This window comes from Xiphophorus hellerii, chromosome 7 (genome assembly GCF_003331165.1).
Source record: "Xiphophorus hellerii strain 12219 chromosome 7, Xiphophorus_hellerii-4.1, whole genome shotgun sequence".
NCBI lineage: Eukaryota > Metazoa > Chordata > Actinopteri > Cyprinodontiformes > Poeciliidae > Xiphophorus > Xiphophorus hellerii.
Genome location: NC_045678.1, coordinates 22,273,614 through 22,299,702, shown reverse-complemented (window position 1 = coordinate 22,299,702; position 26,089 = coordinate 22,273,614). Strand labels below are relative to the sequence as shown.

Sequence of the window (26,089 nt, the reverse complement as noted above, 5' to 3'; positions counted from 1 at the left end):
AAACACTATTGTTGACCTCACAAATACTGTTGGACGAGAAGGCCGGTTCACAGTCTCTGCACCAGTTTATCATTCAAATCTCTTCTAGGTCGAGATAAGATCTGCACATCTGTCAAAGTCCTCCACACCATGTTCATTTGAAAAGGAAGGGGACCAGACATCAAACATGTCTTGATGTACTACTGCATTCTGATCTCCTTCCACTGGAAATAAGCAGCTGAGCCATCTTTTAAAAAACACCACACAATGATGTCCTTTGCACCAAACTTCACACAATGTAGCAAAACAATTACTGTTCTATTGAGACCTGCCAATTCCCAGACTTATTGCACAGGTGATATCCCATAATGCTACCAGGCTGGAGTTCCTCAGAGTGGGCCATTCTTTCACAAATGTTGGTTTCACAGAAAATGTGAAAGCTATGTTGCACTTATCAACGTAGAGATGATCAGTTGTTGTTGTTGCCAGCCCAGTGTTGACGTGATAAACTTGTTGTCTTGGCCAGCAGCACCTGTAGCTGTATTGTTGTACTCACTGTGTTTAACTTGAGATTTTCCTTTTAGTAAAAACAAATATTATGTTATATGTTAAAAAAAAAGAAACAAAATAGTAGACTCTGCAGGCTAATGAGTCTGTGTATGTGTGTATGTGTTGCATTATGTGCGTTGGGCCTTACACTGTTTTTGTGTGCCACGCACATGGTGTGTGTTGGGGATGTGCTCATGTGGGTCAGGTTCAGAGATAGCTATGTGTGTGCCCCATAATATCCTGCAGGCGCCCCTGGTCATGGCATCGATCCAGTATGAACAGTCCTGCTTCAAATTTTCTGATGACCAATTCATGTTTTGTTGAATATAGGCTATATACCATAAGCTGCTACACTGGCACCTGGAGTGCAACATTCTCAGGACCTAAGAATGCTGCCATCACATAAATGAACTACCACAGTTACTTCCTTACAAAAGTTTTAAACATCCTCAAAGCAGTTGGGGAACTCTCTTGTTTAATTATGGGACATGGGGAGAGCGCTCCATTTATGATACACCCCAGAGGATCACATTCTAACAGATATTGATGCCTTAGCCCAATGAGACAGAGCCTGGATTGTGTGAGTTTTATGTTAATTATCAGTTGTTAAGAATAGCATTCTATAAAAGATTTTTTCTATTTTGTTTTGCTTTTTTTTTTCTAGAGTACATGTGAAATAAAGCACAGGAGCATTTGTGTAATCATTCATTTTTTTTGAAAATATTTTGTGAATTATTTATTATAAAAATATAAATGTTTTCACTACAAACCATTTTACATTAGTAGACAAGGCCATCTACATTTGCAGACAAACTCACACAGACACACATGTCAGTCTTTAGACATAAAATTAGGGATTTGTATAGGGTCCGTAACAATATTGCTCTCTCAGATGTCTCAGGTTTATGAAGTTTGTGTTAAAATCATATCAAGACATCACAGACACATAATTTAATCTACGCTCAAAAATCATCAATGCATTGTATAATGTTAACAAATAAATAATGTAATCATAATTGCCTTTTTATTGTAGAAAAAACTAACAAGTATGATTCAAAGTAGGATAAAATATAATACAGATGATTTTTTTCCTCAATTTTAATTAAAAATGTTGCACAATTTTTATTCAATCATTTATACATACAAACATTTGTACAAAAAAAATGGATGGCCATGTATATAGTGAGATCCGGAGTGCTAGTTGCTTTCTTTATGATGGTTTTACATTATGTACATGCTAATTTCAAACACATATCAGCAACAGCAGCATCCACAGGTAGACCAAGTAAAGGAAGACAGAATTGACACACTGAACAGGGCTGGGTTTCCCAAAAGCACCAACAGCACCCCTGTGCTTTAATCAAGCTTAGTCTACAGCCAAGGCAAAAACGTTGTCATTCAAAGTGCTACAGTAATGTGTACCAAGTGCTTAAAGAGGCATAAAGACAGCATCTTCATTGTAAATATCACGCGTTCAAGAGCACAAAGTACCAAAGTGCCAGTTCAAAAATACTGGGTAAGTGTTGCACTGAGGGACCAGCTGGGTGACATCAAAGCAGAAGACTAGCATCGTTAAATATGTACTCCATTTACATAGATATTTTAAGGTGCCTTTAGGAAATCCCATGATGGACGTGGCATATCAAGTTACTATTTCAGAAAGCAATAATTTATTGGATGTATTGCATTGTTATCAGAACATTTTAATATTGAGTCAGACTGGGGCAATTGATGATTGAGCTATACTCTAAAGAAAACATGAGAAACACTTTATTACATTAAACTAAAAGAAATGTTTTCTTGGTGATTCCACCATGATCAAGACCAACTACAGGAGGCACTCTATTTTTTTTGCTTGGAAAACAACAAGATTCATTAGTTCTAAGTTAGTTTTCTATATTTTTTTAAAATGTAGTTCAAATTATTTGAAACCAAAATTTAAAAAAGAGAGAGCTTTTCACATGGCTTTATTCATTGAGTTATTGTGTAAAATCTTCAGCTTGACCACCTTGTTTACTTACTTACCTTGCCCATTCAAAAAAAAAAAAAAAATCAGCTGTTTTGAAGTCTTGGCGCAAACTTGTCTTTCCCAAAGAAGAAACTTAATCTCAAAGTCATATTTGAAAACAACTCTGCATCACAAAAAACATTTCATACAGACAATTGGGTCTGTTCACCCCTTTGCCATCCTGTACCCCCATATCTTACCTATGCAATGCTACTTAGTTCTTTTTACTTCCAGTTCATACTTGTAAACAAACCATTTGTTATCCATAAAATTAAAATATTGCTTATCAGTATTTTTAGTAACATTTTTTATGAGTAACAGAACTCCCTCTCAAGAACTGTAGAAATCTCCAGAATAATTAATCTTAACTGTATACTTTATGAAAAATATTGGTACTATACCATATTCCCATTTATTTATGATACGGATGAACCCCTGATCAAACTACAGTAGCTCTGACTAATCTCCTGCTGGGTGCCATTATAAAGTGAAGTAATAAGGGATCACTTTAAAATAAAAAAGTGAGTATTACTTAATGGATGATAGGTGCAAAGAGTCAAACGATACATAATGCCATTGTGAACCCAGAACAGCTAGGTTTTGAACAACCACAATTACAAAGGTATGAAATGGAACAGGGTGAAATGACCAGCAACCGACAGATCACTTTTTCTCTTTTGGGCTCCTTGCATTTGCTCTAAGTATTTCCTCTTTACCTTCATGTCATTAAATTCCTTCCATCTCAGCTTTCCACCGGTTTCCTGTTGTAGGAAAAAACAGGATATACTCATCCTGAGATTCCACATGAAGGTGGTGGGTAATAGTACGTAACATTAGCACATGGAACAAAGATGTCACAATAATGAAAATTCTGGGTGTGCAGTGTTATGGCCACTTCGTCTTCAAAGCACAGCATTTAATACATACGATGAATGGATTTGATGGATTACAACCTTATTGCTTTTAGTGGCATGTCTACTGAATGCAAATGCTTTATGTTAGAGCTACAGAGTCAAACAATAGGTGAGTCCACATGAATTTGGCCATGTCTTGGACTGAGTACTGAATGTAGGTAGCTGCAACTCATATCCCAGCCTCAGACTTCATCAATTCAGATGATATAAATCAGCTGTGGATGTCTGCCATGCTCTTCTACTCATGGCATATCAGCTGTTCTCCTCCCTTCGGAAGACGCCGGCGTTAGCCAAGGACAGCTCCAGCATTTTGTCTCTCCCTGCTATGTTTTCCAATAACGACCAGGCTTGCGTTCCTCATAATGTCTTTCTGACCTCCTTACCTTTTGTTTTCTCTCTCCCCCCTCTATTAGTCAGTAAGGCATCTCAATGTGGGCTTGTAGGGAGAGGGGTGAGCCAGTCAGCTCACAAGGTAGCAGGTCAGTTCTGAACCCTTTCCCACTTCTCTGTTAGAAAGCTTTCAACAATGTGTGAAAGACATCACATGAGACATTTCTTTTTTCTTTTTTTTTCCATCCATTTGCATCTCCATATTATTTAGATATGTAGCCACTGTGTTAGTGTGTGTAAACACAGACCAACAGAAAAGTCTCTGGTGGTTTTCATTTCTTGTTATTGTTTTTAAACAGGTACTGGACCATTCTTGGTATGGGATTCTAGGGCTTTCAGGCTGCTCACAATCTTCTTTTGCGGTCCTGCAATAGTCACTCCAACCTTTTTCAGATCCCTGGTGTTTGAAGAACATTAAGAAAAAAAAGACAAAGAAAACAATCAGATAAAGAGAAGACAGGAGATAAAGATTTATCTGTAGAGTGCCTTGAAAACATAGTCATACCCTTCAAACTTTTCACATTTTATCTGACTTTCTAAGAGTTTTTTCTTTTTTGTCAATTGCATCATATTTACCTCCATCCATCCTCAAGAAAAGCATCCCCACGACTAAGTTTCTTTTTCCTTTACATATACAGTATGTACTTCTAATTATTGATCTTAATTATTGATTTTATGTATAATAAATACATAAACATTTCAGGTTGTAGCACAACAAAATGTAAAATATGCAAAGGGTATGACTTATGCACTGCAAGAGATTGTGAATGCAGTAGTTGTTAAATTTGATAACATGGCAGAGACGTTTGGTTAATACTTGCACAAGCAATCTTTTTTTGTACATGCATTCAGTAAAAGAGCAATTATTTAAAAAAAAACATTTGGGCCACTTAAATTATAATTGCTAGGAGCGTTAAGTGGCATAGACCTGAAGAAAAGAAACATAATTAATTGTTAGCAAATTCTGAAGAGACTGGCAACATTTTTGAAATACACAAATTACTAAAACTACACAAACAAAACCATTAATGTGACTACGATACACACAAGACACTGCTACATGTCAAAAAAGTGATTTTTTTGTTATGTTTTCCAGATTAGAGCATTGCATTAGTAGAATTGGTGGAGTTGCATACAAAATTATTGCAGTACTACAACACAAACTTTGCCATTATTAGATTGCAAGTTGTGAGTGGAAGCCCAGCAGCAGCTCTGGAGGTAAAGCTTTGCTCTCAGACAGGGTCTGGGCCTTAGTCCTTAACCCACCATCCAGAGCCTTTTTAGGGTGGAGAGGAGCTGGGCGTTAGAGGGTGGTGATTCCCATTGATGGCTCCCATTCTGGGCATGTAGCTGGTGTGATGTGGACCTCCGTCAGAACCACTCTACTGAAAAATAGCCAGGCCCATCAACATGTTATACAAGATATCAATAAGAGTTGGTACGTCCGGGATAAAATCCAACACTTAATGTATTTTGACAGATTTTGCAAGAGATTCATTTGAACTTGAAATGAGTTGATTGCTATTAGATTATTTGTACAGTTATACAGTATTTTAAATCTAAAACACCCTGTTTAAAGGTGTGTGAAAGACTTAAAATTAATATTTTTTTCTTGTGGCTGGATGATCTCACATTTGAAATGTGGCTAAAATTCCAACATTTAACTTGAGTGCATTTTAAATAGTATGAAGATATTTAAAAACTAACAAATTGTAAGCTAATTACTGGCTGTTGGTCCGTCTAACAGTCTTCTTAACATACTTTTAACTTTTTACTGAAGCATAAAACCAATTTAGGTTTACTATTTTCAACTATATCGGAGCTAATTTGTGACTTTCTGTCTTCCCAACATATGAACATGATCTTGACCTGACATAAAAGAAGAAGTAAAAAATTTATTTTCTGAAACTTTAATTAGAACTGTGAATTACTCAAACTAGACTAAGATTGACATTTTTGGAACCAAATACTTTGGGTGGGTTGGGGTTTATGAATTCATGGGCCTACTTTTCCTTCTAATGGCCTGGGAAAATGGCAAAAGAAATCACTCGTTCTGTGAATTGTTATTGGAGAAGCATTGTCGACTGCTGTTTTTTTGGCAAAATGGGGTTGAACAGTACTGAGTGCCAATAACTGTTCCATCACTAATTCTTTTCATAACAGGATTTCTTCCCTACTTAATAGAGTAACACAAATTAATTACATAGTTGATTTTATGATGTCTGAAGTTATCCCATTTATGGCAAACAATTTATTTTAGAACTTCAGTCCAGGGGTGCAAAATAAATTTTTACATATCAGTATGCTACTTCATGTGCTGTGCAGTTTAGGTAGACATTTTTTCACACTGAAGTTTGCAGATGGAAAATATGCTATTCCAAAGTGGTCAGTATTTTCTCATTGGTCCATCCCATTTTTGAAAAAGGGTTAATCAATTACTCCAGCAGATGAGTCAGCACAGTGTGCAGGAGTATGACTGTTCATCTAAGGTCAGAGCATTGCCAAGCCTTGTGCTGAATGTCAAGTAATAGATTAAAACTGTACAAATCAATAGAGCAATCTATATTGAGCAATACATAATCTGAGCCAAGGCTCTTAGCCTTGTACCTGAGCTTGGTGTCTTAGATGGAGTCTTCAGTGGATTAATACAACACTGATCCAATCAGACATTTACCAACAGGAAAATCACTGAGGACCAATGCATTTTTTCCTGTGTGAGATTATTATTTCCACTCACTCCCAAACAAGATGATTGAAAAAAAAAACTTTCAATATTTTAACAAAATCCATTGAGTAAGTGGATGAAACATGGCTATGGATAGTAAACCAATGTGTTTTTACAAACCATTGGAAATGGATAAAAATAATAGAGGAGACAAAAGGCAGATACAGAAGACTTCTTCAGAATATGCCAATGATGACCAACTGGTGATATCAGCTACACAAACCAACATTGTCTAATTTGTTACAAACTTCTTCCATCTAACATGTTTAGTTCAACACTAATGACTGCCTGTTTTTAGAAGCTGCACTGATACCAGATTCTTTAAAACTCAGTTTGAGTGCAAGTACTTACATTTAAGTATGTATGTATTTATGTATGATTTATTATTCATTTTTCTATGTATAATTAAAGGTTTCTTAAATCACAGACTTAGTTTTAAATATTCTGCTACTAATGTAAAATGGTCTAATACAGATTTTCAAGTATTTTAGTTTGATTAAAGATACTGAATGTTGTGAAAAATCAGTTGTATTTGCCCTTTAGCCATTTCCCAAATGGCAAGCTACAGTCACAGGCCCACTTCAGCTTTATGCAATGTTATGTCTGCAGTGTGGAGATACGTAGTAAGGAATCTCACATGTCAGCATACACAGAAGGCGTCAAAATCCCAAATTCTCATCAATAGATAAAGTCAATTGCATCCGTACATTTCGTCTTCTTGTTATGTGACTCACATTCAGTTGATGGTGCATTACTGTCACTTGCTGGGTTAGAAAAAGTATATGCAAACTAAAACTGTCTGTTGAAGGGAAACAAAGCCTCCATCACGCTGGCATCAGGTCCTGTATTATCAGAGTACGAACACACGATGTCAAACAGATATTTGTAGTGACATCTGTGAATCTCTAAAGAAACCCCCCCCCCAAAGAAACAAAAAGAACGAAGGACTTGGTAATGGCATTTGTAAATGATGTCATGACCTATACGTTTTAGGTCCTAAATGGACAAGAACTAGCTCAAGTTAGACCTGTGAACCCAGTTCAAAATATTTTGGTGATGAACTATGAAGATTAATCTATCCAGATAGTTTATCTGTTTGTTGGAATCTTACTCTGTAGAGGTCTTGGCCAGGGTGTCACAGGAGCTGTAGCTGACCCCTGAGAAGGCCTCCTTGCAAGGCAAGGTCCTCATGGCATCCATCCAGTCACCCATCGTCCCCACTGAGGGAACTTCTGCACTGCTCCTGTCCAACAACAGGTTTGCTGGTCTAAGGGACAGAAGAGACAAAGGCAGATGACAAATTGAGAAACAAATGTACAAAAGTGCCACATGATCTGTAAGTTTTCATAATATTTGATAACATATGAATTCAGAGCATCGTTTCAGGAAAACAGGTGGATAAGCATCACCTCGGTCATCAGTTGACAAACTGATATACTGCCTGACAGGTGCTGTCTGGCTACCATTCAACCACAACTTGTGCAAAGCAGCTTTTGCTATGTGATTTAAGTGTGTACATAGTTTATATTGCTGTCTTGGCTCCAAGCTTGTCCCGCAAAGCATGTGCCATGCAAGCAAATATTTGAGTGGGGTGTGATTGAAAAATATTTCCCCGAAGGGAAGTTGAAGTTCAAAGGTGAACACAATGGGGGCTCCTTGAAGGGTTTGTCTCAAATGTAATCTCCCAAAATCTTACTGACACCTATCATATATTATCACACAGCTACTGTAGAAGGCAGACAGATACAGATATTTGATACATTTTGACTGAGGAAATGCTTTGCTTTTAATTCTACTTAGTTTATGTTTTGTTTAAAGTTTTCAGAGTTCATCAAAATTTTTGTTGCAAGAGCATGGTATAGGAACATTGACAATGCTTTCAGAAACCCTTTAATGGCACAAAGTTCTTGAAGCAAAAATCTATGATCGCTTTATGACACCTAGTAAAGAACATAAGAAATGCCAGTTCTTTCATGAAAGTTAACCAAGAGGTTTTACATTTTCCATTACTGATGGTCACCTTTACACAGCATTACATTATAGCTAAGAAAAACCTTCCATGATAAATAAACTATTGTGCATGTGTGTCTGTGTGTATGTGTGGGAGTCAATTATTTTCATTATATATATTTAGAGCCAAGATTGCCATCAAAACCAGCATCCGTTTCTGTTTAACTTCGTTACCACTTCCTGCTGAGCATGTACTCTGTAGCAGAATGCAAAATTGGATGTTATTACATTGGATGGTTCAAATTAGATCAAATGAAATGTACCATGTTAGCTGGTGCTCAGTAAAACTGCCAACTAACAAAGATACGGAAAGCGGAGAGGAAGCTGAAGATGAAAAATGAACACAAGTTGACAGGACATCACGTTTTCAACGTCACTCATGATGCTAAAGCAGTCTGGCTTCGTTCGCAGTTGGGGAAACTGGATCACATCAACGCAGTGAATATGAAACCGGGTCAATCTATCTTGAGATCAAAGTGGAACTAACGATAACAGCAGAGCACTTTGTGTCCTTTCTTACTTTTTAAGGACATGCTCCACCTGTCTTTCCAAAAAGGCACCTGTACCGAGACAGGACAAAAGAGGAAAATGGAAAGCAGGAAAGTACAGCACCAGAGAAAGAGGTAGAGTTCCCTGGGGGGATGCTATTCATAGCAATGTAAACAAACTCATTAGAATAGCAGGAAGTCCACTTCTTTCTGGCAGACATAATACCGCTGAGGGGTTTGAGGCACTATCAGTGGTAGTTTGTGTGATCTGGGGAGATGCAACTCAGAGATAAATGCAAGAATAGAGACGTTTGAAAAGTCAAGAAGTTTAACATATTTTAAATAGAAGGCCTTTACACAAAATGTTGTGTTTTAGTTTTCATTCACTTTCAACAAGAACTCTCAACAATTAGGCATGTTCTCTGCAGTATGCATGATACTGAAGTAAGGATGTTTTTAAGAGATTCAAAATATAGTCAAGAGAAATTTACCAGTCTGCTATTAGACAACGCCATCAAAAGCACCACACTGAGGCAAGGCAGTATACTGAGAGAAGAAAAGCGACATGGGATTTCTAACGGAGACAGTAGGAGAGAAGAAAAAGGTGGAGGAAAAAAAAGATGCTCTTGAGGTGGTGGAGTGGGTGTTTTTACAATGATTGAGTCTTTTCCTGCCAGATCAGAGGCCTGTCAAAGTGCTGAGGGCCCCCCAGGACTCTCTGGAAACACTGGTTTGTCTGAAAGGGAGGGAATTTGTAGCTGGATAGAGGGGGTGGTTTGCTTGAGAAGGGAAAAGACAAAAATGTGAATATTTAATTTAAAAAAGTTCATTTGTTAGTTGTTCTTTTTCTTTTCTTGTTTATTTTTATTTAAATAGATTGATTTTATGTTGTTTTATACTGTGTAAAAAGCAACTCAATTACAAATTATATATAAAATTCCACCAAATTATACTGTTATAAAGTATGGAGCTTCATCTTTCTTGCAAGATTATTGATCTTTTTCTCCATCTTCCACCTGTACCGATTGCCTTCATGTTCCTTTCTTCTCTTTCTATATTCTGCTTACATTTCCCCCTCCACTGTGTCCACTGGGAAGTAAACTGCAAATGACCTTGTTTCCTCCCTCTTATCATTTTCTTTGTTTCCTATGTTGTTACATTTCTTGCGGCAACTCAAGAGACAAGATTATTGGTGAGGAAAGAGAATGATGTGATGCAAGGGGATAAACAAAGAAAAAGGAAAAGAGAGCAGCTGTTTGATGCCAGAGGATGTTTTTAAAGCCTCTTGTGGATTTAACAGCATATAGAAATGCAGAAAAATCCCGTTTGAGCAGAAGTAAGCATAAAACCACTGCAGAGAATTAGTCTGGCCCCTTTATTGGTGTCAGTTTCTGTGCTTTGTAGTCTATCTTTCAATTTTTCAGGCTTTCAAATACCACAGTTATGTAGTTTTTTATGGAGCTCACAGAAGAAAGAATAGCTGGATGAGTGCAACTTTAACAGATAAAGTAGATGTGGAAAGGGCATTGAAGGGAGAAATGACCTCACAATAGGTAGCAGCAAAAGCAAATCTGAAAGTTTAGAGACTCAGCTTAACTGAAATTTTTAATCAGGCTGTATATCTGTTTAAAAAACTGTGAAGTAGGACAATAAGTCAGAACTGATGCTGATTCCTCTTTAGCCCACTTTGCTGGAATTTGGACAGTCTCTGCAGAAAGATTTCTTGAGAGTTTCTCCCATTTCTCCCACTGTGAGAGTTCACACTCTGTTTCCTGAAGGAAGACATGTGGGAGAATCAGAAGTTATTTATCAGTGATGTGCAACCAGAACATTCTATTTAAGAGAATCTGAAACAACCAGCCTGGCTGCATGACCAGACTTCAGTCATTTTACAACCACACCAGCATGGTGGCAATGAAATATTTCTTGTAATATATAGATTGATACAGCTGCTATGCACCTGGCTTTGGTGTCCAACAAGATATCCAGGCAATAGAATAGACAATCAACCATACCCACTATTTATTTACAGAGCCATGTTTATTCCCTTGCACAAACAGATTGCTATGCTCTGGGTTAACCTCTTAACTGTCATGACATTATGTTGTTACCAGAAATTCTTAGGAGCTTTGACTGAGAAGTACTTTGGATGATAAGCTCAGCACAGTTTCTCCAAGTGTTTGACAAATGCTGCTGCTAGTGTTAGTCTAGAAGAGCCGATAGGTGGAAAGAGGGCTGCTCTGTGAAGAGCTTTGTGGAAATGGGCGGCACTTTGTGTGAACCAGCGTGTAGGAAAACTTAAATGACTCCCATGGGAGATTCAAGAATTCCTCAAACATGCAAGAAAAAAAGCAATTCTCCAGGTATGTTTTTGATTAGGCTATAGCATTATAACATGATGTGAAATAAAAAAACTTGAGTTTTTTGCTTTCTTTCTTTATTTTCTTTATTGCTTTCCCTGTAGACCCCATCCATCATTCTTTAGTGAAGCACTCTAAAAATAATCACTCCTTTTTCATTAAGTAATCACTTCTTGCCTTCTACGATCATTACTTTTATGTATGCTTTATGGAACAACTACAACAGATTAAAGGTGTCTTGGCGGTCTCGCCTAAACAGTGACGCAGAGCCATTTAAATGCTGAACTTTTCCAAAATCAACATCTGAAAATGCCAGCTGCTTCCAGACAGTGGTTTTGTGTAAACAAAGCCTCAGCTTGGTTAACGTCATGCAATATTCGGATTGAAAGAAAAAGCACCTGCAGAAACTTTATAAATGCATGAGGGCAGCATGCCAGACTACATAAAATGAGATTTGAACATATTATTTTCCTATCAGGCAGTAAACATATTGCACTACAACCTTTCAACCAGGTGTATCACTAAGTTAGATTTTTTGCCACTGCCACACTTTTTTTTCAAAATGAACAATGTCTTTTCTCAGAAAACACAAAAACCTACAGTTTCATGTTTTAAACACCTTGAAAAGCAATTTTGACAGTGACCTCCAACCCTGATTGGACTCCTGTTGGCCTATAATTTGTCTCTGACAGCCAACCTTGGCCCAGTGACCCCAACTCTTTTTCTATCCGCATGCAGAGACAGTAAACTCTAACCAACTTCCACCTCCCAAGTCTCCAGATGCTCGACTCTGGTCGCAGGCTTCGGTCCGAGGTTGGGAGGGAGGGGGGCGCAGTACATTAGCCTTCCAGGACAGCCCTGAGACAAACGAGGTGTGTTGAGCTGAGAGCAGCTGCTCCTGCTGTGCAACTGCCGCTGCCACCACACATTCTCTCCCTCGCTTCCACATACACACAAACATATCCGCACTAGCAGTTCTAATAAATCACCAGGCAGGACTCAGTTGGCCAGGCCGCGCTCACCCAGTGTTAAAAGCCAATCAAGAAAATTACATGCAAACTCCAAGGGACCTATTTTCACTTTCTTAAGAAATCATTAGTCAATGTTATGAGCTCTGACATCTCCATAATACCATTGCCGTCTGCTGTAGACCCAACGCCAGTCTCTCTCCCCACTCAGAACTGACAACTGTACATGTGCTGCCCTGCTTCCCCACGGCCCCCTGGGAGAATTGTCCCCCAAACAATAGAGACAAGCCCAGTGGAAGAAGAAAATAAGAAGGAAAAAAAACACAATGAGAACAACAAAAGGGGGCAAGAGGATGAAGAAATAAAGTGCTGTTAAAGATAAACAAAAACAAAAAATAGTGTTTTTGTATTTTTTTTTTAAAGTTTTGCCAGTTGTTCTCCCAGGAGAGCAGTTCTTTAGTTGAAGTTTTGCATTATGCACTGTCAAGCTGAAATAAACTATATAGAAATGCTTTTACTCACACATAGTAAACTTGCAGTTACCATTAAAACTATCATTTCAATGCCTTTGAGTCTTCCTCAAAGGCAGGGGGCTTATGACATGGGGTCATAATGTATGAGTAGAGAAAAAGATATGATTCTGTACATTTAGACTGTAGCAAGAAATAAACCAGAGCTTATTAACAAGTTTGATTGCAAATCAAAGCTGAAGAAAAAAATGAAGAAATATTTCCTTTGTTCAAACTACGACTTTCACAATTCCCAGAATTTACTCTCTTAGATGATTATAAAATATTGTTTGTTTTGGAAGATCTGGCTTAGCAAATGATGGTATATCCTTTATTGTTTGTTTTTCTGTGCTACATTCTCTATGTGCAAAATATCAAATGAAGAAAATCAAAGATTCAGTATACTGCTGATACCTGGATGTAGTGTTGGCTGTGATTTTGAGGCTGCAGGGGTTGCGAATGAGTTTGTCAAGGATGCTGACAATTTGGTCAAACTTCGGACGATTATTCCGCTCCTTCTGCCAGCAGTCCAACATCAGTTGATAGAGTGTGGCAGGGCAGTCCATGGGTGGTGGCAAGCGGTAACCCTCGTCTACAGCTTTTATTACCTGCAGGCAAGAACACACTGGATTAGAATGAATTTATATAAAGTTTCTTTAAAAATTTTGCTTTCAATTGTTTTGGATTAGAGATGGTTGAGTTATTAGGATCAACGTCAAATATATTCTTATAGCACATATAAAAACAGCAAAATTAGACCAGGTAAAAAAAAAAACAACAAAAAAAAAATTTGTTTATTCTTGCTTATCAATAACTGGTTTATGTTTTAATACAAATATTTGTTTAGAATTTAGGTTGTTTTATTGTTTTTCGTTTCGTATAAAACTCTCCAACTGTGGGAATGTAGGTCATTCAGTTTGTTTCACAAAACTAATCTTAATCTTTCAACAGAGGTAGCTGGTTTTGAATCATTTAGTTTTTGCAAAGGTTCTGAAAAGGATGCGAGAGAATCTGGATGAAGCTTGAGCGAAGCTGCCAACTCTTTTGGTGTCGTGGTTGCCCCACACCACACTAATAATAGGTTTAGTTGTCTCCCCTTCTTAAAAAAGAATAGAAAATTGGCAACACTTACATCCTGATTGGACATCTCCCAGTATGGCCGTTCTCCATATGACATCACCTCCCAGAGAACGATGCCATAACTCCAAGCATCGCTGGCTGATGTAAACTTCCTGTAGGCGATTGCCTCTGGGGCTGTCCACCGGATGGGGATTTTTCCTCCCTGTGATCAGTAAGAGAAAGAATTATCATATTATATGATTTTGCCTTAATATTTTTTTGTGGATGAATCCTATAAACATAGCTCAGAAAATACGTAAGACAAAAAAAAAAAGTGTGTTGCAGACATTGCTGGCTCTTGGGGGAGTCATGGAATCAAATCTGGCGCGATGAAAAGTGCTAGTCAAGTGTTGTTTCATGTAATTTGTGACCTTCATGTGCAAAAATAAATTACTTGATAGCAAGGCATAAAGTATAGGAGTGAATTTTCCATCCTAGGCTGGAATCTTATGCCTCTCCTTTGCCACCCTATCATCTCACTAACACTACTTTGTATTTTGTTTCAATGGTGTAGGAAGATACATTGTATTAGTTCAAAAAGCTCCATCACTGCCTTCCTACACATTGTTGGACATATTAAAAAGTTAGACAGCATTGGTTCTATATGTATATTACAGACGTGAACCACTGCTACGGCATTTACTGAACTGCAACTCAAATATGGCGGAAATTGCCCAACAGCAACATTTCTTAATGTCATGCAGCAACGTACAGACGCTCTGTCTGCAGCAATGAAGATTCAGTTGTCTTAGCATGCCAGATCCTTAAAACTAAAAGTGAAACTGACAGGATGACTGTCTGATTCATTCAGCTGACTATTATCTAAAACTTAGAGGTACTCACAGAGTATTGAAATTTACTTCCAAGTATGGAAACATTTGTGTGTTAACGTGTCATAATACTGATACCCACTCGCAATTTAAAGCTGAAGCACATGAAAAAAAATACACACTTAAAAATTTAGCAATACTCAAGGTTCCAAAAAATATTACTTTTGTCCCTCACATATAGACCAGCGTGGCAAATGTTTTCCAATATACAATGGTAAATGGCAAATTAGAGAACTTTTGAGATTTCTAAATTTACTTTTTATTAATACAAGTGTACTCAAACCAGTTAAAAGTAGAAGATGTCTGGATCTAAATTTCTGATTAATCAAATAGAAGCTAAACTAAAATAAGCCATCGGGTTTATAAAAACGTAAAGCAAAAATATTGACTCACAGAATTAAATTGTAACAAAAATATTTGAACAGATTTAGTCTCAATTAAGATTAATTCACATCAACATTAAAGAAAGGAAGGAAAATATAAACCAAATTATATTCCAATTATTTCCTTTGTGCAATAAAATTTGTTTTTCTTCCTGAAAAGCAAGACAAATGAAGAAAATAGTGCTAAGGAAAGGATGTTGACATTGGCCAGTCGTAGCAGAGACAGCCAAGTCAGTTAGCCTTTGCTTTGGAATGCAGTTATACAGACTGTTATCTAAAAAGATCTAAAATGTTATGCTGTCTAGTGCTGAACGAAACACTGGAAAATGCATGACAGTGAAAACACAGACAAACGAATAAACTTATAAATCTCATAAATATGACATATTCCTAAACTTATGCTCTATTAAACTCTGAAGTGGCGGTAAAGTAAAAAAAAAGTCTAAACATGCATATACGAAAATCAAAAGTTTATTCAAGTAGAGACAAGAAACAATAAAACACACTTCTACCAAGCCTTTGAGTCTCATGGATGATGGAGTTGTGAATCTGTGTTATTATTCCATTTTATTCATTTTCTGTGAGAAAGGCAAATGTCACACAGACTGTTTATTTGAAAAGCAATTCTCAACCAGCAAATTAAACCCTGTTTTAAAGGGTTGCATGCATTGTTTAGACCAGAAGACGCTATGCTGACCACTTATGCACATACACATATACACAGCAGAAAAAAAGACAGATGAACGTCTGGAACATGACACGGCTCCTGCTATGTTTCAGTTTTTGACAAGATCATCTACTGCAGAAGTAAATCAAGAACAAAAAACACAAAAATGCTAATGAGGTTAAGACATTATTTTCATCACAAATCCTCTTTTATGTTGTTTTTCTGGATTAACCTACATAATGTTTGCAATTATATATATATATATAATATGTCAACTGGAAAAATATATTTTGGGTTTTATATTCAATCTACAAATTTCCAGAGTAATCTTAAAACTCATTCTACTTTGAAGGGAACTGAACAAAGAAAAAATATATCTTCACATAATGTTTCACACTTTCTAAACAACATACTTCGAAAGAAATAAATCTGCTTTAAGAGAAGAAAATTCTGTTAAAACTTAGTGTGCAGTTTTGTGACAAATTAAAACACTATATTATATCTGTCCATACTATGATGTGCAAAAATAAAAACTTAAGCTTAAGAATAATGAGCCGCAGGACCTTTCTCAGTGCAATAATTCATGTAGTTCGTTGTGTTCTTGATTTGACTTTGTGGCTCAGCTTACCCTGGTGGTGTACGCAGCCTCCGGGTCGTCCTCCAGCACTCTGGACAAGCCAAAGTCTGACACTTTGCACACCAGATTGCTGTTGACCAGAATGTTTCGGGCTGCCAGGTCTCGGTGAACATAGCCCATGTCTGACAAATATTTCATGCCCGAGGCGATACCACGCAGCATGCCGACCAGCTGGATTCCTGTAAACTGGGCATCATGTTTCTAAAAGAGAGAAAAACAGGCAAGGGAAAAAGAGTTATAGGAAATAAACGTACAAAACTGCGAATGCTGTACTTTTTGAATATAAATAAAAGAGGTGGAGTCTGACCTTTTCTCATTAGCATTTGCAAAATTTTTATTAACCTTTAAAAAAACACCTCTGACATTCCTGTACTCAATCTTAAGCTTAACTGAATCCCACGGCTATAAAAATGACTGGATGAAAGTTAGGCAAAGAAAATTGAATAATTTGAAGAAGTATTCATACCCCCTAAACTTGTTTGGCACAATACAACCACAACCATTATTTGGATTACAGATAATGAACCAATGAACCTCCATTCTTGGCATCCTGTAGCTAGAAACGACCAAAGAGTCTACTAGAGGACCAAAAGTGTCCAACATTTCTTGTATGTCTCTGTTTTGTATCAGTGGTCATCTGCGGGTTTCCTCTTGCTCTGCTTTACCCTCTGCTTGTCAAACACCACAAGGAGAACTAAGAGTAAGATGAGTTTGTATGATGAGCGTGTTTTTCTTTGAAAACCAATCAGACCCACTTCTTCTCTTATTTCATCCGGACCCTTTATAGGCCAGGCCACCTGGTTTAGTCACTTCAAAGCTTCGGTGGATGCAGTATGCTGACATAAGCTGCGATGCATAACACAGAGAACATGAATGTGCGTGTATTTGTATGTGCGCCCCCGTTCTTGGTGATGAAGAACAGGCCTCCGGGAAAACATGAGGAAATAACAGTTATAGCCGCCATGGGTATGTTTGGATACAGTACAGACATGGAAAAAATGTGTAAAACAGGCATTGGCACTCATGCTTTCAAGCCAGTAATGTAACTTGGCTGATGCACTTTAACTAATTTCAGTGAGTGGATCAATTCTTCAGCAAACAACTGAGCCATGGCAACAGTAAAATTCCAGCTGAACTGGAAAAGCAATGAGAATACAACTGAACAAATACTGATATTTTATGAGACTGATAAAAAAAAATCTTATTTCCAGATTTTTTTCTTTTTTTTTAAGGTGTGTTGACAATTTAAAGTCAATGTATGTGAAATATGGACATGAACCTTATAATTGTGTATGACAAATTACACAATATCTATTTGGAATGTGATGTTCCAAATAGCAGAAAGGAAAACAGTTTTGAAGCAGAAAGGAAAAACAATTCCTTTGCACTACAAAGTAGAACTTGTGGTATATAATGTATGAACCTCATCAGACAGAGCAGAGCTAAAAGTTGAAAAAAAAAAACATGAGATAGGAAATAAACTGAAGGGATTCTGAGTTTATAAGTAGGTTTAAACATATTTTGTACATTAAATTATTATGTACGTATACATTTTGTATTCCTTGTGCTTTGGTAATTAAAATAAATAAATAAAACAAATATAAATACTGAATTTCTAACTAGATCCAACAACTCCTGATCCAGCAACAAATTCATTGAAGAAAAAGAGAACAGCAAAATCCAACCAAAGTATTCTCCATTGTCATGTGACTATTTTAATTTTTAGCAAGATTTCCCAAATGTCTAATTATAGGGTTTTGTATGGATTGTATGGCGTCTGCAATCATTCCACTTGCATGAGCTTAGCCATGGACAGATTTTTTTTCTTCTTTCATAGCAAATGAACAGATCAGAAAGTGCCATGGAAGAAAAAATAACAAAAAAATGTTTTAAATGAAAAATAAGTTGTTTCAATTAAACATATTGAATACATAGATATATACTATTTTCTTTCCACGAAAAAGAAAAAAAAACATAAAAGAATTTGCCGGCCTGTCTGTTCTTTCTCAACAACTGTTCCGTCCATCAACTTCAATTACAGCTGCTGCGTTGCCGTCATTCAAAAGAATGACGGTTTCATTTTTGGAATAGCACTGGAAGTTATTTAGAATGTTGTTAGAAACACAAACCATAGCTCAAACAATGGTCTTGTACATCAAGAACAATTTTTTAAAATGCCATCTTAGATTACCAACATTACTCTATCACTTTGTCCCTTGACTTGTCCGGTTAAGTAAAAATACAGACATGATGTGACGTGTTGCATTATTATTTCAGTTTCAGTTTATTGTACAAATTCATGAAAAATGTCATCTCCAGGCACTTTACAAAAGCTAAATAATTAACCTAAATATAAGACTTGATTTAGCCACTCAAATTAAAATTAAGTTACATACATTTTAATTTGAATCTAAGGCAAATTCAATTGATAAAGTTTAGATCAAAAGATGCCCAGCTGATTGAATCAGGTCAATGACTTTACAGCACTACCACCTAATAAGGAAGCATGTGGTGACAGTGGCAAGAAACAACTTCCTTTCAACAGGAAACGACCTCTGACAGAGCCTGGCTCAGCTTGTCATCTGCCAAACTAGATTGGGATTTTTAAAAGAACGCAGATGCAGACAACAAACTGTTGTACCTTTGGAGCAAAGACACTGTTTCTTAATTTTCAGTAGTTTTATGATTCGTCCTTCTAACATGCAAAATAAGTCGTCCAGGGCTCCATTGGTCCATGTGTTTGTGTAATTACTTACTCTTAGGAAGCTATCGAGGGATCCGTTCTCCATGTACTCAGTGACAATCATAACGGGCTTACCTGGAAATTGAAAACTTCTGTTAATGGTTATAATTTCTACAAACACAGACTATCACACTACCATAAAACTTGCAGCATAGAGTTATTAGCAGAAATGGGAAAAATCAAATTTATTCAACAGTGTGGTGAGTTAGGGCGTGCCGTGGTGGCGTAGCGGTTAGCGCGACCCGTATTTGGAGGCCTTGAGTCCTTGACGCGGCCGTTGCGGGTTCGACTCCCGGACCCAACGACATTTGCCGCATGTCTTCCCCCCTCTTCTTCCCCGTTTCCTGTCAGTCTACTGTCATATAAGGGACACTAGAGCCCACAAAAGACCCCCTGGAGGGGTAAAAAAACCCCAAAAAAAAACCAGTGTGGTGAGTTAAAGTAAAGTAAAACTAAAAGCCCCATTATGGGGACTAGACTGAAGATGGTCAATATTTTTTTTAATACAAGTATCGGTTACATCTTGTCACAGGTTTTCTATAGGTCAGATGTTAAAGTGAAACGTGTTTAATTCTTTGGATCATCTGATTGTATAACCATGCTTCCTTGTGCCATCTGTATTTGATCAGTCATTGGCCAGGGAATGTTTGAAAATTGCAGGGAATGTAAAAAAAAAAATCTTCAGATTACCCAGATGTTGATTGAAGAGAGTCAGAGTAAGGACTTGTTTGTGTCCCAGATACGTTCTCTGTACGTCACTCTTGACTTAACTGTGGTTTGTGCTTCTTCTCCAGTTTGATTCTGATTTATGTGCCCTCCTTCCCCCTGTCCCTTTTTATTTCTGACCTACCTTTCCATTGTTACCTCATCCCTCGATCTCTTCTCTAACCCTTTTTTCTATATTATTGAGAATATATATTTTTTTAAAGGACAAAAGTTGAGTCTTTTGTGTCATTTGTTAAAAATTTTAACTAAAATAAAAATCTAAGAAAATTGCTGTAATAATATTATTTAATCCAAATAAAGCAAAAACATCATACTTTGAGTAAATTAATATTCTATTGAAAAATATTATCCAGATTAAATTTAATGTGGTAAAATTGATCTATATCTACAAATTACTTTGAATTACTGTGGAATTACTAAATTATACTTTTATTTATTTCCCATAAAACCATTTTAATTCAGACATTACATTTGTGTATTTTTGTTTCTGTGACTATTTAATTAAGAAGCAAGGATTTTGCCAGAAATTTCAAAACTTTCAATAACAATTACAGTAAAACATCTCATCATTCAACTAGAGCTAGTGTAAAACAACCTCTGCCCACACCCACTTCCTAAAAGGCTGTGATGGATTGTTCCCTTTACCAACAAATGACTTTTATAGTGGCCGACAGGAACACACGCACACACGCCTACTATCGTCCTGCTTGTCCTCCGCCCTCTTCCCTTCCCTCTTTCTCTCTATTCTCAACTTTGGCAGTAAAGATAAAGGCCCCAAGACCCCTTTGTTCCGTCAGCTAAAGTGTGAGAGTATGTGTGCAAATGCAGATGTGTGTGTAGCGGTTTGAAAGAGAAGAAAGCACATGTGAGCACGCGGGGTGAGCGAGTGTGTGTGTGTCTGATCCTGCAAACATGCAGCCCATGGATCAGCCAAAAGCAGCAGCAAGGTAAATGGGGTGTGAAAGTCTCAGGATTATTAAGAATTAACAGGAGCAGCTTAATAAATCACCCTCCAGCTGTGTGTGTTTGGGCTTTTAGGTGTGTGTCTGCATGGGGAAGCATATCAAATGGACCCTCTAAAAGTAGGACTGCACTTGTGCTGCTCTGACTTGTGCACACGTGTTCAGAACATCTCTACAAATGTCATATGCACACACACATGCACCCGATGTGTCTTCCAGTCTTAGTGTAACAACTGAAACTAGTTGTGACAGAATTCAATGCTGGTTCAATAACTGCAGAAAGAGAGACATCATTCTCATCATACATTCGGTTTCAACTTAATATAAAAAGATCATCAAACATAAAGGTGTGTTTCAGTTAATTAGAAATCATTGAAAAATCAATTTGTTTCAACAATTCAGTTAAAAAACGTGGTGGTTATGACTATTTATTTTTTCCCAAATATGAAAACGACACAATAAAAAGTATTTTTAATATAGTAATGTTGTGATATCGCCTACACAATCATAGAGGAGACAGTTGACTTGATAGTTTTCCAGCAGACAGTCAGTGATACCCACCAATAGCAGGGTAAGCCACAAAAAGTCATGGTTTGAGAATCTGGGTTCACAGTGTGCGGTATCTTAAAATGTTTATGGAAAGTTGAGTGGAAAAAAAACATTTTCCCATCCATGATTCTAAAGCAAAGCCTATTCAAGATTTTGGGGCAGTTCATGAGCCAGCAGTTTATCAAAATCCAGATGAGCAAAAGCCAACCACTGTAGCCTCACAAGCTTTTCATCTTTATCTCACACCACATTCAAGAGAGTGCATTTCTGTATTTAAAAACCCTTTTCATTGGCCTGATATTACTTTTTTCTGAAGCTGTTTTTTTTTATGTGGGAGTTTTAACCAAAATTAACAAAATTAAACATTTGACATATCACTCTGTGTGTAAGTACTCTGCTTAAACAGTTTGAATCTAGACTCCAGAGTGGTGCAGTTGACCCTGGCATCAAGAAGGTTTCAAACCAAGCTCAACGTTTTGCATGAAGTTTTATTTCAGTGTTATTTTTGCAAAAACTAAATGCAGACGGAGATAAGAGTGATAAGAGTCAAGTACCTGAAACCAATTTCAAGAATCAACTAAGGCACCAAGTTTTTTTTAGATAGTGAAAATCAGGGGATGTAAAAATAAGAAATAAATGTGAGATAAAAAATCTGAGAAAGTAAAGTCAGAAAAATTTCTTCAGGTATTTTAAGAAAAACTGTAGCGGTTGAACTACTTAACTAGGCAAGTGCCGCAGGGATAGTAAGAGGCCAGGTCTTTTTCTTAGCAGCAAAGTTCAGACTCATTATTTTCCTCTTTCTTCAGTCGTTCCCTTTTAAAGAGGTCTTGTGTGTGCTAATGATGGTCTTATAAAGAGGCCCAGAGGGGTGCAAGTCAGAGATATGGATTTATGGATTTAATGCTTGTGCCTGACATAGACTTTGATCAGAGCACATTGATCTGCAGAGATTTATACCACAGCAGCTCAGTAAAAGTCATTGCTTTTTACACAGAAGTGTCGGGCATTTGTGGAACCATTTGTCACAGACAATTGCAAAATCCACAATTGGTCTAAAAAATAACAGACCAAAAAACAATAATCCTATCCTCGTAAGGAAAATATAGAAACCGTGTCATTTTCTGGTCAATGTGTTTTCTGTTTGCAAATTGTTTCTTTAAATAATAAACAAAACATTTAATTGACCTGAATTCTGGCTAATCCAACATACTATATCTTACAAAAGTATTTGTAACCTGGAATATTTGTAAATTTTATAACAATGGAACCACAAACTTTAAGTGTATTGTATTGGGATTTTTTGTGATGTATGAAAGTTGTGCATAATAGTGAAGTGGAAGGGAACATGGTTCAGATAGATTTGCATATATTTAGCCAACCTTCTGCTGCAGTTACAGCTGCAAGTGGAACTTCATATCCGGTATTAAAGCTTTTTCAGCTCTTATTAGTTTTTTTTTTGTTGTTGTTTTTGTCAGAATTTCTTTCCAATGTTCTGTCAGCTCTGACCAGCTTCTCCATATCATGATGCTGCCACCACCATGATTCGTGATGGGGATGATCTATTCAGGAAAATGTGGAGAGTAAACTTTCTTCCAAGCAACATTTTGCATGAGGCCAAAACTTTTGAATGTCAGTGGACCAATGGATCTTCTTCTACGTGTTTTCTGTGTGCCTTACTTGGCTTAAAAGCAAATGCACAGCCATGTTATTTTAATTTGTGAAACAATTCACACTGAAAAACATTTTTTAATGTGTCTTTTGCATTCTTTGTTCATGTGTGTGATTTTATACTACTATAATGTTTGAAAAAAAAAAAAAAATATCACTTTATCTTTTTGCTTTTTCTTTGGAAATATGGAAAACATTGTTTGGTCCATTATATAAGATTCTAATAACAAACACTGCACTTAGTGGTTGTAAAGTGATAAAAGAAAACAAAAGTAGAACAGCAGAACATGAAAATGAATTCTAATAGTTGTCTAATAGCTGTCACCTAATAGTTGCAGACTCAGTTTACAACTTTCATATGTATTCTTTTCCCTCTACTGTGATTTTTGTTTATTACATCAAATATCATAAATATTCATAGCAGTTGCATGTGATAAAATGAAATGTATCAGGATTATACATTATTTTGCATGTTTCCATCAATGTTTTTTTTATGTGCATCATGGAGTATTGCATTAGAAAAGATTTGTGGAAAAAGTATAATTTGAAATAATTTACTCAATTTCTCAACAAGGTTTTTAAGCTCACTTGTGGTGGTTTTTGGCTTTTCTAAAAAAAGAGTTAATGCACAAAAAAGGGAGATGGAAGCATATTTACTGAATAAGTTGTGACGTAGGAAAGTTTCCCCTCCAGAGTGGGAAATAGATTGGGGTCCAAACCTAAAGCTCGGAGGTGAAAACTCTCTCTGTTTTTCTAAGACATGAGATCCACACTAGTTTGCAACCAATACTTCTTGTTTACTACAGCCATGCATAACGTCAACACCTAAGAAAATTATCCTGTGTGTAGCCTGGTTTATTTGCCCCAAACCAGCAAATGGTAACATGCCTTTCTTTTTTTCCCCCGTTTTGAAACATGTCAAAAGTTTGCTTTAAATTTGTGTGGCAACATAACTAAAGACTGACACTTAAGATATTATTTGAACAAAATTATTTTGCTGCATTGACTGAGAAAAGAAATCTTTCGATGTCTATAAATGTCTAAATGGATTATGAATGCACTTACTGCGTGTCACTACACCCTCCAGCCTGATGATATTGGGGTGATCAAACTGTCCCATGATTGATGCTTCTGCAAGGAAGTCCCGCCTCTGCTTATCTGTGTAACCTCCTTTAAGAGTCTTGATGGCCACACAGATCTCCTTCTTGCTGGGCAGTTTTAGGCGACCACTGCACACTTCTCCAAACTCACCTACAGTTAAGATAACATAAACACAACACAAATCACTTGTTTGAATTAATATAATTTTTAATTTCAATTGTCATATACATTTAACTTCTTTCTGTCTGTCTGCCTGTCTTTTCGATAATATGATTTTTCAAACCTTTGGCCATCTGGAGTTAAATAGTGTTATCAGTATTTCAAGAGCTCATGGAGCTTTATTTGATCTTGAGGAGTCGGCTGTGTTTTGTCCATCGTAAGATAAACTGAGAAAGTCTGTGGAGAATGTGTATGTTTTTGTAAGGGAGTGCAAGCTTTTGAGGTAGTCTAGCCACTTCATAGGCCCATGTGACAGACTTCTGGCTAGACTATACAACAACTGCAGTCTGGTCATACCTCTTTGTGTTGTTTTTGAATGTGTGTTGAGCCTAAATGCATGCACACCCTAAATAAGTTTAGGTGAGGTGACGTCAGAGCTGAGACGTACAGATCTTTTTCTTAATCCAGTACACTTATATCCAAAAGCAGCTCTGGATCAGAGAGTGTGGGTCAAACAGTGGACATGAAGCAACAGTCTGGAATGACTTAAACCAGAATAATTACAACCTGTCTAAATACCAAAAAGTGTTCCTGGTCTTTCCTGGTTTGCTTCATTCCCCCGGTCTTCAGCTATGCACAGAAAAAAAAAAAAAAAAAACAGGCAGAGGCACTTTCTTCATGTGGTCACTCTCAGAAAGGGGATCCTGCTCTAATAAGGCTTAATTAGGAACACTCACCCCTTTCCTGTTTTAGGAGAACCATGGTGTTTAGATTTGATGCTTAGCTTTGACCTATCTAAGAGGACTGGCAAACTGTGTTGTTCTTGCTTTATAACACAAGTTCACAAGTTGCCAACAAGATCAAAGTCGACTTAACAATCAGAGGGGCTGAGGCAGAGTTGAAGAAATAGGAGGTTTGATGAGTTTCGGTTTTGTGTCCTCATTAAAGTTTCAAATTTGGATAGTAGGCAGGATACAGATAATGGACAGCAATGTTTGCATTTGGTAAATGTAGGGGTTCAGTTCACACTTTAAGTTGCCAAAATTAAATACCAAGATCAAGCTCCACTTACTTTTTTTTTAAAACATCAAAGGAAAGATTTGACAGTTACGTCACATATTTATTGGAGACTGTAAAGTTTAACTTAATGAGAAAAGTATTAAGTAGGTTCTTGATTTAATTCCTTAAAAGTATTAAAATTTGAATCACCCCTCTAAAATGAAAGCAGCTTTCCTGATTATGGCCCAGCGTCTCATCTGGTACTATTTTCCCAGGTCATTCCATCAGTTTTTGCAGTGTGAAGGTCTGATGGGACTCTAGAAAGTAGTCTGAACTTGTGTGCTAGAGGCTGAATTTATCTATTCTGACTGAACTCGACATGAATCATAATTGATCACTGTCCAGTCTTCACTCCTGCTCAAGTTATCAGCTTTACCATATGGGAAGTGATGGGGGGAAAAATAACAAGACAGGAATTTAGTTTTATTTCCAGAATAAGGTTCATGGTATTTGCTTACGGGTAGTTGATGGTTGCCTCACATTACCTTCTGTTTTCCTGTACTATAAGTAACAAGTAGAAAGATAGATGGAAGTTAAACCAAAACATAATATGTTTCTTATTGTTGTACATAACACAAATATAACT

General features: G+C 36.9%; 1 protein-coding gene across 6 annotated transcripts in view; it reads right to left on the bottom strand.

The window, feature by feature from the left end:
• Window positions 1–1,232: 1,232 nt before the first annotated feature.
• The window catches only part of epha3 (eph receptor A3), a 108,921-nt gene continuing 84,064 nt past the window's right edge, over window positions 1,233–26,089 (bottom strand). For 4 of the 6 annotated variants that reach the window (XM_032567242.1, XM_032567241.1, XM_032567244.1 and 1 more), the window contains 7 exons: window positions 24,250–24,435; window positions 19,293–19,354; window positions 16,528–16,737; window positions 14,033–14,182; window positions 13,315–13,508; window positions 7,677–7,832; window positions 1,233–4,237 (listed from right to left, as the gene is read on the bottom strand). In XM_032567242.1, the coding sequence (XP_032423133.1) occupies window positions 4,132–4,237; window positions 7,677–7,832; window positions 13,315–13,508; window positions 14,033–14,182; window positions 16,528–16,737; window positions 19,293–19,354; window positions 24,250–24,435 (1,064 nt within the window). In that variant the 3' untranslated portion in view covers window positions 1,233–4,131. Of the gene's footprint in view, window positions 4,238–5,106; window positions 5,226–7,676; window positions 7,833–13,314; window positions 13,509–14,032; window positions 14,183–16,527; window positions 16,738–19,292; window positions 19,355–24,249; window positions 24,436–26,089 lie in introns of all 6 variants that reach the window. The other 2 variants (XM_032567246.1, XM_032567245.1) reach the window with 2 other exon arrangements.